The sequence below is a fragment of the Homalodisca vitripennis genome, chromosome 4 (genome assembly GCF_021130785.1).
Source record: "Homalodisca vitripennis isolate AUS2020 chromosome 4, UT_GWSS_2.1, whole genome shotgun sequence".
NCBI lineage: Eukaryota > Metazoa > Arthropoda > Insecta > Hemiptera > Cicadellidae > Homalodisca > Homalodisca vitripennis.
Genome location: NC_060210.1, coordinates 135546109 through 135560716, shown reverse-complemented (window position 1 = coordinate 135560716; position 14608 = coordinate 135546109). Strand labels below are relative to the sequence as shown.

The 14608-nt window shown below is 31.7% G+C and overlaps 1 protein-coding gene across 2 annotated transcripts in view; it reads left to right on the top strand.

Annotated features, from left to right (window-relative positions):
• The window catches only part of LOC124360239 (collagen alpha-1(XI) chain-like), an 80512-nt gene that overhangs the window by 50969 nt on the left and 14935 nt on the right, over nt 1-14608 (top strand). For both annotated transcript variants that reach the window (XM_046813673.1, XM_046813674.1), the window contains exons 11-17: nt 5072-5377; nt 5878-6039; nt 7570-7614; nt 8852-8905; nt 10531-10683; nt 12207-12458; nt 13959-14120. In XM_046813673.1, the coding sequence (XP_046669629.1) occupies nt 5072-5377; nt 5878-6039; nt 7570-7614; nt 8852-8905; nt 10531-10683; nt 12207-12458; nt 13959-14120 (1134 nt within the window). The remainder of the gene's footprint in view (nt 1-5071; nt 5378-5877; nt 6040-7569; nt 7615-8851; nt 8906-10530; nt 10684-12206; nt 12459-13958; nt 14121-14608) is intronic.

The following is a 14608-nucleotide window of genomic DNA, read 5'->3' as shown; positions in this document are numbered from 1 at the left end:
CTGGTCTCATACTCATGTATGTCTCGGCCCCTTATCAGGGCACATCTTGACTTACAGAACAGAATTGTTTGCAAAATGTAGAGACTCGGCAGAGTCACCAGTTGCAATTGTTTAAAAACTTTTTTGCAGGATTCTCTGAAATTTATTTTTGTAATTATTCGAATTGCTTTTTTTTGCAATTTAAACGCTCTTAAAATTGATTGATTGCGCAAGTCCTCAACAAAATCAATCCGTAAGAAAGATGTGGATAAATCAAGCCATAATACGCCGTCATCAGTAGGCTACTTGATTAGGGCAGTATTTGGCTAGGGACCTCAAGTTTTTAACTACATGTAAACCTATTTTTGTGGAGGGAGGTATTCTTACAGTTACAACCTGTATATTTATTTATGTATACTTATAGTAAACCAGAATCTTGGTAGAGGTAGCTTGTATTTAGTTCAGCCCTACATCAGATGAAGCAAATCACAATTTATGTTTTCTTTTATTTGAATCCGTTTGTTTAATAAACTACCTGTTACCAGTTATAACATTAGTCTTAGTAAAACCAAACCAGTGATGTATAGATGGCTGTTAACCAGACCTTTTATAGTATAGATGAATATCTGTTACTTTCTGTGATAGATGTTTTGTTTTAATTTTAATTCTATCTGTATTGTAGTCTTCCTATATGTTCAACTGCTTCAACTGTCTGTTATTGTACTATTTATTTATTTAATATCGAATATTTTATTAATTTATTTCCCGATAAATCAGTGATTAATTCACTTTCTGTTGAATATATTTTAATACATGTATTCATTGTTGATTGCCCATACTAGTTAAACATAAGCTAGTATTGTTTCATCTCGGCCAGTCAGGTTTTTTATTTGAACTAACATTTAATGTAATATATTGTGAGCTAATATTTTATTGAAGCTTTGGTGACGATGTTAAAGCATTTTAATGATGTTATGATGGCTAATAAATATTTTTGATTCTTGAGCTTGTTAAAGGATTTAATTAGTTTTTATCAAAACAACCACAATTTTGATAAGCAGTAGCGATCTTTTAAAATTCAGTTTTACATAAGGTCAACATTACAATTCTTCCTTATATAAAATTTTAGTTCAGATATAATTTTGTAATTAATAAGACACGCAACGTGGATGATTAATCATTTAATTTCATAGAATAACATTTATTTTTGTTTAATTATCGATGTAAAAACACATATTACAATATATTTGACGTGTCCTGATATTTAAAATGAAATTTAAATAAGTATTTCATTGATGGATAGAACATACCTCAGATCAATCACAGTTCCCATTGCAGTTCTGTCATTGTGTTCTGTTAATGTTAGTATCTTATGGAGTGGAAGTGATCTATCGCTCAATTAATTCACCATTGAGGGCATTCGACCTGTCACTAATCATTGTGCCACATTGACAAAATACTGTTGCAACAGTTCTATTATTTAAAGAATATTAGCAGAAATTAAAAATAATTTTAAAAGAGAACTATAATTTGAAAGGTAAACACAACTAGGTGGTACCTTATGCTTATTGTTCCCATATTTGGATGATTGATGATACAAAGAGGCTAAATGAAGGGTTGAGTGGAAGAAGGGGGTAAGTAACATTTTTTTCGAAATTGAGTTAGATGTATGGATGAAGGGAGTAAGTGATCCTGTATTTGGTACACTGGGTCCCATTGTCCTAACTGCACTAACAGCTGAGATATTATTTTGAATTTAGGGGGTAAGTGCAGAAACTGAACTCAAAGTTTGTGGATGAAGGAGGTAAGTGCTTCACTTGCCCCCTTTTTCCACTTAAAATTGCACTTACCCCCTTCATCCACTTACTCTTTGCGCACTTGCCCCTTTTTCCAATACTCTATGCGCACTTACCCCTTTTATCCAGAACTCTATATGTACTTGCCTCCTTTATCCACTAAGAACAGATGATTATTGTTGGTTTGTCATCATCTGTGGTTGAGGTTAGATGTGAATGTAAACACTAATTTTTGTAAAGCAGTGAAGTATTTTAGCTGAAATGTCACGCAGGGCAGTAATGAAGTGGCAAGCTCCTTGTTCACCTTATTCGAACTAGATACAATCTTAATATATTGTGACCACTTAATTATATGGTCGGATTCTTGCACAGGACAAAATAAAAACTTCTTACTGGTCCTACTTTATCAGTACATGGTGGCCAAAAAAAATGTTCAAAATAATCGATCATAAATTTCCGGAAGTTGGCCATAGATATCTGGATTCAGACCGTGATTTTAGTCACATCGACAAAGAACTCAGAAAACACGAAAATGTATATGTGCCAAATCAGTACCGAGAAATCATATCTAAATCAGCCAAGAAAAACTTTGTTGTAGACATGTTATCTCATTTTAGAGATTTTGAAGGATTTGCTGACAAACTGGGCCTAAAACAAAGTAAAAAGGATCTTCTGGAAGAGAATGTCAGATTCCGTGACGGAATAAAGTGGATAAGGGTTGACGAATTCGGTTGTTACTTATACAAAGAGACCTATGATGAAAACACACCATTTAAAAAGGTGTCCCTGATAAAGCAGGAAAGAAAAGGCACAAAAGCTAATAATAAGAAGGGGAATGATCATCGAACATTGTCTGAAAATGTTTTTAAGAATGTTTACATTGAAAGTAAGGAAAAACGGCATGGGACTGTAACCAAAGAGAAACTCAACAATTTGAAAACACAACTTAAATATGTTAAAGGAAATATAAGTGGTTTTATCAGAGAGTAATCGAAGAACAAGAAAACAGGTACCGGGAGAAAGAATCAGAAGAAAATGAGGAAGGGCAGATAAACAAAGAGTGACCAGTGAAAGAAACAGAGTAAAGAAAAGTGACAAAGAGTTTTACATTGAACCAATGAGAAAAACTGATTAATTAATAAAATAGACTAATATCTCTTAACCTATTTCAAGCCTCTAAACTAATAATAAGATTGTAATTTTTTATAAGTAGACTTTAGTTATTGTTTTTAAAATAGCTTACAAGAGAAGGCATAAATACTTAGATGTTGTATTTAACAACAGTATTTTTTACTGTGTAAAGTTTATCGCTGAGGAAAGACGACTTAAAATACACTGTTCTCTTTTTAACTTCTTTCAAGCACTAAACAATAATATTATTGTGCCTTTTTGAATGAGACTAGGTTTTAGTTATTTTAGTTACCGTTTTATACCAAAAGAAAGACTTAGATATTACCTTTTAATAAGAGTAGGTAGCCTATTAGTTACAGTTTAAAGTTTATCATTGAGATAAGGGTGTTCTCCATTTAAGTTCATTTAAGCTTTTAAATAGTAATGATATTGAGCTTTTTTGTAATTTAAAACTAGATTTTAGTTACAGTTTTTATTACCAACACGAAAAGACTGATAAGTTACCTTTTCATAAGAGTATTTACACTGTTAAGAGTTTGTTGTTGTGCAACAATCTTATCTAAAGGTATTCCATAAGGTACCATTTCAAATAAAGTTCTGTCTTTTACATAATATATCTTTGTATTATTTTACAGTACTTAACCCCTTCTTCCATTCCCAAGTACCCCCTTTTTAAGTGGAAAAAGGGGGTAAGTGATAGAAAAGTTGGAAATTTAGAAGGAAGGAGTATTTGAATTTTTACCAAGAGTTACCACAAAAAATGTATGTATCTTTCCCTCCCAATGCCGTTTTCAGAGCTGAATTAAATAAAACACTTCAAAAATACAAAAGTTATAACTTGCAAACTTTAGGTCCATTTTTCTCAAAAGTGGCAAAATGTGACTTACCCCTTTCTTCCACTCAACCCTTCAAATATTAACTGTTTTATAATAATAGTCTCTTAACTGTTAAGTATTATAGGCATGATTATTTACCGATTTTATACTTCATGTTGTTTATAACACATACGAGTATAACCACTTTACAATGTAATTTAATGGATTAGGCTACATTATACATAAGTTATATTAATAATATAATATCGCGATTTAGGGCTAAGATTTATTTATGTAAGGCGATGTAGCTATATGTATTTGTAAATTGGTTTGGGATTTTTGGTTGTTTTATTTTCAATTAGCCCTTTAAATCCCTTTAAATGTAAAATAAACACTTTTTTACTCCACAAGATATACAGTCATGTCGATTAGGAACTTTAGGAAATTTTGTAATCAGGCTCAGATAAAAACAGCAATACATACATTAGTTAGGGTTCGGGTGAGGTGGTTTTATTCATTTATGACTTTAAAAAATGTTTAATGAAACTTTGATGATTTTTGCATGAGCAAATTATATTCTTTATAAATAAAAAAACACGCCACTCCCTCCAATCATTTTTTGTATGATATAGTAAAATCTTTATAAAAATGCTGCTTGAAATGCCTACAATTCCTCAAAGAATTATCAAAAGATATTTTATTTCCTAAGTCTTTGGAAACACTAACTTAATGGGCAGTGACCAAAGAGTCTTTAATAAAAATTATTCTATCTAATAACCGATTGCACAGCTGGTAAAGGAAAACCTATACTGAATATGAATTATAACCAATTAGAATTAAGAAATAGACATATTTTTTTAGAATTAATCTACATTGAAACACTAAAATCTAGTTTTCTATTGTGAAAAATGTATGGATTTGAAAATAATTTGTATTTATAATACAATTTTATAAAAAAAACTGCCATAATAAAAGCAGAGCCTTAGAGCGAGGCAGCAACTTACTAGTATTCCCTCTTAAACACTTTTAGTTGCCACTGTTATTGTTGGAATTATAAAATCTTTATTTACATTGTTATTATTTTACCTTTTTAATGCCTTTACAATTTGTATGCAGCATTATACATGTGCAAACATTTATTATACTTTCTGGTATTTTAACTACATCCTGAGAAAATGAAGAATCACAATTACGTTTAAAAAATGTTTAAATACTATGTTAAAGTGCTGAGTTTCATTGTACACTTAACTAAATGACATATTTAATTATTAATGATTGTGAATAAATTGTATGACATTGTAGATTTCTGTGACTCAATAGAAATTAATATTTTTGGTTATTTGTGTTCAGGGCCCAATGGGCAAACCAGGACTTCCAGGTTTACCCGGGGCAGACGGAGCTCCCGGACTTCCAGGGAATCCTGGTATTGTGGGAGCTAAAGGAGACTTGGGGCCAGCTGGAGTACAAGGGCCTATAGGCTTCCCGGGAAATAGAGGAGTGAAAGGAGATGAAGGGAAGCGTGGATTAGCTGGAGAAAAGGGGGAAAAGGGAGATAAAGGAATGGAAGGGGAGAAAGGGGATTTTGGAAGCAAAGGAGAGCCAGGGCCAGTTGGACCATCAGGGCTTCCAGGCTTAGAGGGTCCTGAAGGGCCCAAGGTAAAACATAAGACAAATTTCTTAAAATTACATAAATAGATAGAAGTAATAGGACTGTGTAATCAACAATGTGTTACAAACCTAATCACATTTATTTTTTTTTAATATGGAATATCATAATGGAGGCATATGCGTTCCAAATTTCAAGGTAGTGTGTAGCATAATTGATATTGTGAAGAATGTATATATACATATATACACACATATATATATATATATATATATATATATATATATATATATATATATATATACCTATATATATGAAAATATACTCATAATACTCAATATATCATAGTAACTGAGAAAAGAATTATGATTTCAAAATAGAGGTAATGAGGAATAACCCTAAATGTATACCACATGATATTCTACTTGAAATATTTATGAAACTCAAACTATTTATATGAATATTGTTTTAAGCGTTTCCTCTATTTATTTTCAGTAAAATTGTATATGTTACTAGTTTAATGGCTTAAATCCAGTCATTATATTCGTAGGGCTCTGAGGGACCCAGAGGGGAGACTGGTCCACCAGGCTTCACTGGAGAGAAAGGCAAGATAGGTCAGCCTGGATTCCCTGGGTATCCTGGAGGTCCAGGAGACAAAGGAGACAAGGGTTTTGCTGGTAAACCTGGACAACGTGGAGATAAAGGAGACAGAGTGAGTGTTATCCTTGATGTTGAACATATTTTAACATTGATGTTGTGATGAACATACTTTTGACATCTTTTCTAAAATCTATTTATTCTAACTTAAATACTCCAAATCAATTTCTTTGTATTTAGAAAAATATATAGATTCTATAAGTACTTAAAGGGTTGAGTTGATTGTTAACTTATATAAGAGCTCAAAGTTGGTGCTACTCAAAGAACTCAAAGGTGTAGATAATTTATTTTAAATTTAGGGCAATTATTGAATCAAGTATACTTGTGTTTAAATATTTGTAATTTTAATTATCATTATAACTTACAAAAACTATTAATATTAAAAACTATATAAGTTGGGAATAACAAAATTGAACAAATTAAAGTAATATTAATTTGAAGGTGTTATGAGCTTTAATTTTGAACTAGTTTCAGTGTTTATAGCGAACTGTGAGTTTGTAGTGTGTCTGCTCAAATACTCACAACTCATGTACACCGTCTCTTAGCCACCCATGGGTTTACAATGCAGGCACTCCACACAGTTAAAATTCATGGTGAGGGCTGACACTGATTAAAAATTCACAGTCTATGATTGCTGGTGTTCTGTCACCAACAACTCCTGTTCTACGTAAAACATTACTAAACCAATCATCAGACAAAAAATTACAAGGAATCCATTAAATCAGGAAATTGTATTAAAATGTTTCCTCACTGCAGTGATTTCTATCTCTGGAGGTTCATTTACCAAGTTAATGCTACTGTAGTCACACTGTACATGGATCTAACTTTATTTCTAATATGCACACAGTGCATTGTATTAAAATTATTTGCTATAAACATGAAAATAGCAGGTTCCTGATGTGTTTTTGAGAAGAAAATTATTTGGTTGCACCTGCTCTCTTCAGCAGCAGGTGTAGCTAATTAATATTCACTACACCTGCATCCAGATCTTCTTTTGTTGTAACAAAGTCAACTTCAACCTGCCCACCTGTCCACTTACATGCATGTAATCAGCCTCATCTTAATATGTTTAGTTTGGCTACCCCTGAATAGCACCAATCTTAAGCCATTGTTTAAATTTTCAGTGGAGACATATGAATTCGGTGTTATTCAATCAAATTCGTCAAAGTCTCAATGAGTTACCCATAGCACACTTGTCTTGTTGAAGGTTCATAATCAGGCTCTATTTATCTCTTAAAAATAAAAATATTCTGTTTTCTCTTATTACAATCACAACTATAGTACGCTTTCCAAGTGCAGCACTGATTACTGTGGAAAAGGAATAAAGCACTGTCACTTGGCATGGCACGTCATTAACTGTTAAGAGAGAGAGCAGTTGTTTTTCTTGAAAGCTTGTAAATATACTGGAAGGATACAGAACATGGGATGCGTTAATTGTGGCGCAGCCTCAGATCTAATTGAACTAATCCCCCGGATCACAGATTATCCTTGTGTGTTTGGTTGATTTATCTCCTATGTAACTAATGCAATCAAAGATAATAGACATATATACTTTAAAGTTTGATACATCGTGTATTGCCCCCAGGGGATTCCTGGACATCACGGGGAGAGAGGAGAGTCTGGTCCTAGGGTAAGTATCAGAATTTATTTAATAGTGTATGCTTTTGTTTTAGCTCATCTACTTTGAATCCAATTTGTTAAAATCACTGCTTTATACCTACATCATCAAACTATTTATTTGAAAAACCACCATATTTTAAATTACACAAGAATATTTGCAACAAAATAAATAAATATAAGACATTAGTATCTTACATTCGAAATAAATTTGTATGCAAAGATACTGTTTAATAATACAATTTTTTATTCATTTATATGATTCAGTAAATTATATCTTATATATATATAAAAATCTTGAGTCACGATGTATGTTGCCAATAAACTCCAAAACGACTGAACCAATTTCAATCAAATTTCACATGTATCCGTAATTTAGTCTAACTTAGAAGATAGGATAGTTATTATCTGAATTATTCGCTTATGTCGTGAATATAAACGAATAAAATGAAGAAAAGTTTTCAAAGCGCCTGCACATTATAACCTGCAATTACGAGATAGATACGTATATTAAACAGTGAAACACTATTTGAAGGCGCTAAGTTATGATGTATAATTGTCTAAACTAAATTTTTGGTTGAACTTAAAGGTTGAGTGGTAGATAAAACTTTGTAATAAAATACATTATGCATGTACAATACATTTTTGACATATTTTCTTGATCGTGACATCAAGGTAAAATCTACATCGGGGTTGGAAATATAATTTACTTCAACCAGAAATGCTCATACGCGGGCAAAACTTACGAAAAGCGTGCGAAGCCGCGGGAAACAGCTAGTTACACTATAAAAATGTATAGTAGTATATTTAGAGTTTACATATTACAATTTATGTATTCTGTTTGAGTATTCTTGTCTGTTTCATGTATGCCTTCTAGTTATAATTTATTTCTGTCAGCCAATTTTATGAAAATGTATAGCGATTTTATTTTATATATTTGTTCATGCTACGTAGCTATACTGTAACATGACCACCAGTATGATGTGGATATATCCCACAAAGAATATATTAATTATTATTTGTAATGAGAATAAACTTGTTATTTAATACATGTGTTTAGCTTTATTGATGTTTTATAATTATTTTTATTGTGATTTTTTTATAATTATCATAATGAGATTGTCTTTTTTTACGTACTCAGCTGATTTATTCAAAACTTTCCCAAAGTGGTTTATATTTGTCGTGTCATAATTTATTCCTTATATCTTATCTATTTTGTTATGTCATGATCCATTTTATTTTGTTCCAAGGGATTCAGAGGATCCAGAGGACGAATGGGAATGGAGGGCATTACGGGACCTAAGGTAAGTCTAAGTGGACTGCCTATGAACAGAATTAAATAGCAAAAATTATAGGAATAATCATATACAATAAAAAATTATTAGGCTACTATTTCTAGAATATTAATTTAGAATGTTAATAGAAAAAATGAAATTAATAAACCTAATATTTAAAATGGTGTTTTATTTATTATATTCATTGTTATTTATTTTGTGTATTTTATATGTTTCAATTTATTTTCCTTGTTTATAGTTTAAGAAACACAATGTTTCAATGACAAAAATTATTAATTTTTATAGAATTTATTTTAATATAGTTATATTATAGTTTTTTTAATGCATCATTCTGTCTTGTAAGATCCCAGATTTTAAAATTGTATTTTCATCTTTTATGTTTAATTGTTATTTGGTTTCAATTTGTATTTTACTTATGTTATTGTAGTGTAGTCCTTTAAGATTCATAAAACATCCCCTGTCATAAAATAATAACATAATTTGGTGATTAATAATATATAAATAGAGACTTCACGCTTGTATTTAAATCTAAATTTATGTCCTATGGTTTAACATTAGAGTTGTTATAGTCCAAACACAGCTCTTAGCTGTCAAGTCATAACTTAGACTGGCTTTTAATTTATACCTAAAAATTAGAGTAGATATAGTAGATCAAATTTTTGATGCTTCTGATGTTTATTTCATGTGAAATCTCCGACTGAGCCCGAAGGGATATTTTATTTAATGAGCTATGAAAATATTCTGTTTTACTTCAGAGCCTTTTTTTGACTGTAATTTAATTTTGTAACAAATAAATTGGGTTTCACTATAACTAACTAATCAAATCAGTTTGACTTGAAGGAAACAGGATTTTTCTGGATATTTGCCATCGTTCAATGATACAGCAAAATTTAGTAACACTCTACGCTTCGAGATCTGCAATATGATCTCTTCTTCAGATAAATATTAACCTAAAAGATAATTATAATCTAGGTTAAAATGAACAAAATATACCAGAGCGATGTGACACACGTAAGTCAGGAATCCAAACCACTATGTTGTCGGTAAACTTCACCAACTCTAAAACATGCACTTAATAAAAACAAAACAACACAAGTTGAAGTTAGGCAAAAGTCCAGAAAAATCATATTTTCTTCACAATCCTTCCATCATCAAAAACAAACTTCAAACAAAGAACAGTTTGACTTATTAAAAACTCTTTCTTGTAATTGTGTCATTGTCTGTCTGTCTATATGTCCATCTGTGTGACAACTCTTGATAGAAACGCCTTAAGAGGCTTAAAACTGTGTACATAGATTCGTCTTGGTCCAAGGAAAAACTATTGTTTTTGTTGATTTTTGGGTCAAAATGTAAAAATTAAATTCTAATTATTTACATTGGTCTTATGGGTAACCATGGTGGCAACAAAAAATAAACAAATTTGTAACCAAACTGAATACCATCATGGCAGCTTACTATGTAACATTGTAACACGTGTGATGAAGTTTCTTCATGGATCGATCGGTAAGACTTTTGTTATGTTCTATTGGGTTTTCAATTACTTAATTGATTTATTTTCTTTAAGGGACAGAAAACATTGAGTTAGAGATAAATTAGATATAATCATTTAATCTGCTAATTAATTATCTGTATAGGGTGACACAGGTCAGCCTGGACCTCCTGGTCCCCAAGGAGATAGAGGCCCTCAGGGTATAGAAGGACCTCGAGGTTTCATCGGTCCTGCAGGCTCTCCAGGTGCCAATGGAAAGGATGGAGTTCCTGGTCAACCAGGGGAGAGAGGCCCTCCTGTAAGTTACATTTTATAGAAAACCTTATTATTTTATTTTATACTATTCCTTGTTCTACTTATAATAAGGCAATAAATGAGGGAAGTGACAAAGTGGAAGGATATTTCACTTTTCACTATTTCAACAAAAGTAAATTATTAATAAAGAAATACGCTATTTCCGATTCAAACCAAACCCTACCAATCCTTCCACAAACAAAACACTAATCGTGATTTCTAAATTTTCTTTTATAGATAGAACTAAAACAGAAAATTTGAATCCTAAATAGAAAAAGTAACATGTATTTGTAGTTTCAGAACTATTTGAATTGCTCTGAAGACTCCTTAAAGCCATTACTCCCTTCCTAAAAAGCTGTTAGAAAAAAATATTTTTCCAAACTAAAATCTGGCAATTCCACTATTGTATAAAAATGTTATGTGTGTTTATTATATTTTAATGCGTACTCAGTAAATGTAGCTGTTCGTGATATTTATTTAATTAGTTAAGTAGATAATTATTGTTAAGTAACCTAACTAAGAAGTCCCAATGGCTGCAATAATTATAATGGGTAGTCTAATAAAACCTGACACTTTTAAACAGCTGTGTCTCTGCTGTTATTTTGTTTGGAATCTTTTTTGTTACAACGATTGCAACAATTGTTGGCATTACAGATGATGCCATTTCAGTAATCATGGAAGGTTCAACATCGTGCTTTTGTTATTGAAGCTTTCTTAAAAAATAAAGAGTCTGTGACTGCTATGCAATGGTTATTTCGTAACAAATTCAATGTTCCTCATCACGGAGCTGTTCTTTGTAGGAATTCTATTAAAAGGTGGGTAAACAACTTCAGAATTATGATACCAGCAAGATGGAGCGACAGCATATGGCAGATGTCTCAATAACTCTCTTACGAAGGGACTCTCTCAATGACATCTCATTTCATGTTTTGGCAATGTTTCATGGCCTGACTGGTATCCGGACCTCACTGCTTGTGATTTTTTGTTATAGGGCTACCAAAGTGTACCTTGTTACGAAACCTCACACCATTGCCAATTTAAAGAAATGCATAAGAAATAAGGTTGCTGCAATACCAATGTCAATTACACCGAGTAATGGCAAATTTTCAGAAAGAATTATAGACCTGGGTGGATTTTGCTGAGAAACATTTTCATGATGTTATATTCCATAATTGAAAATGGCATAACTATGTACATACTTTGACAACTTTAAAAAATTTTAAGTATTATTTCTTGTAACGTTATTTCATTTCGATAACTGTCAGGATATTTTGGACCACCCTATACATTGCTGTTATTATTATTAATTACTGGAATACAACGGTTTTTCTAGAGTGAATTCTCACTCACTGCCTAAATGAAAATTCTTGTTGTATGCTTGAGTACAGTATTTTATAAATTAAAATACCAGTGATTGAAAAAGTGTAAAGTCCCCAGTGAGCTGAGGACTGGATAAACAATCAAACTATCTTCAATTGCCTCTAACCAAAAATGTATATAAACCAGTTTGCTTAATTGTTGGAATAGGGAGAGCCTGGGCCGATAGGACCTGCAGGAGCACCAGGAGTGGTGGGACCACAAGGCCCAACAGGAGAGCCAGGACCTGTAGGGGAAGCTGGGACGCCTGGTAGTCCTGGAGCCCCGGGAGACACTGGACATCCCGGGGACAGTGGCAAGGAGGGGCCACCTGGACCTCCAGGGGAAACTGGCAAACCTGGACCACCTGGCAGTCCAGGACTTCAGGGCTTTCCTGGAGAGAGAGGCCAGGCAGGAAACCCAGTAAGTTTATTGTGTTTTTAATAGTGAAGTAACGCATTTTGTTGTAGTAGAGTTACAATGAATTTCTTTTTAACTCTTTGCAGACAGATTTGAATATATCAGCTAAAGACTTTGTAATGGACAGTTTGTGGATTTATCTGCTTATGGTTACTTTCTTCATGGACTGTTAGTGGATGTATCCACACAATCAGAAAAAAACCATACCAATTTAGTTTTTATTTAAAACTATTTCAAACTTATTTATCAGAGACAACTTACAAAAACACAACTAAAAACTCTTGATACACAAGTTCACAAATTGAATGATTACATTTAAGGGAAATTCGTTTTGTGCATTGGCAACACTACAGTCATATAGCAGTATGTCTTTTTGTCATAAAACCCTCAAAACATTTTTTTGTGCAAATATACTATCACACACTAAGTTTTACATCAAAATATGTCAGAAAAACACAAAATACTTCTTTTTGTTATATTTTTCAAATAATGTTGATGGAGAACCAGTGCCTGATTGGTCGTAGGTGCCAAACTTTGAGTCTGGTTTATACAAAGGTATGTCTAAATCCTCCCTGAACCAGTCTCATAGGCTACTGTATATTATATTTTTAACATCAGCTCTTCTTGTCACTATAAGCTTAATGGACAAGATGTTCACTGTTCAGATCCATTTTTAGGAGAATAAGCAGAATTATGGACTTTGAGAGACATTTGATACCAAATAGAACTTTTTACTTTTTGTTACAACTTTTTTGCATAAATATTGAACTTGTTTGTATGTATAAGATTTTTTTATCAAAATCAAAATTTATTCATAAAATAATTCTGGGCACAGGTGTTAATAATTTTGTACTAATAAATTTGGCTGCTGTAGTGAACATATTTTAAGGTTGACTTTATGAACATGAAGATATGAAAACACATTTCAAAATTAATTTCATAAAGAAAAGTTTTTTTTTTACCTAAAGAAACATTTTTTAAGAGGTTAAAAACATTCTGTATGGCAAAATAAAACACTTCTGCTATATAAATTTGCTCTCCAAAATCAAATACTTACAAAATAACCACATTATTTCAAAAAGTTATCAGTTGCACTATTTATATAGTTTGAATCAGATTTTACAATGTGGTACACATACACATAGAAGACTCAATTTTAAAATGTTTCCTAAACTCCTAAACATATTTTTATTTTACAAAATGTTTTACTTTTATGTATTTCTAAAAGATTTCTTATTTTAAAATGTATCTAAGTTTTTACTATTAAATGATACGTTATTAGGATGTTTTATTATTGGATCTAAAAACTAGCTCAAATATTTACATAAATCATCTTTTTACATTTACATCTTTACCTGCTATGAATGATAATACTTTTGTACATTGTATACTACATTAAAAATAAATAAAACTGCCTAAAATGTATGCTTTCAAAATGTTTACCAATATCACTGTTACCAATACCAAAAATATTTACTTACTGTATAACTTTCATTTTTATAGGGTATTACAGGTTTGAAAGGAGAGATGGGTCCTCCAGGCCCACCCGGCCATGTTGGAGAGAAAGGACAGCTTGGAGAGCCAGGAAAAGAAGGATCCCCAGGACCAGAAGGTCGCCAAGGACCCCAAGGTTCTCCAGGACCAAGTGGAAGCAAAGGTGACAGAGTAAGTATGTTTTTGCCTGTAAAAAATCACAACTTTTGTATCATTAATCAAAGTATATTCAGTTTCTATACACTTTAGTCCACCCTCTATTTAACTACCTTCGTTTAATATCCCATCTTACAACCCAATTTTGTAGGGCCTTTAATGTCATATGCAAAACCACATTGACTGTTATTTACAAAACCATAGACATAATAAATGATATTCACAAAATATGTAAGACTGTTAACATTCAGTATTATTTCTCAATATCTGAACAACTTCTGTTAGATGGAGGAATGATAAAATTTTAATTAACTAGTAAACTGCATAAAATGTGAATAGCATTCCTAATGGTTCATAAAACCAAAACACTCCTATATCTGAATAGAATTCAATGTTGTTATGTCAGGATTCTACTGTGTAGTCTTTATATTAAATAATATATGCAATTCACGCAAATAATGTCATTTGTGAAAGTATGTTAACAAGTTCTCAACAACCAATGT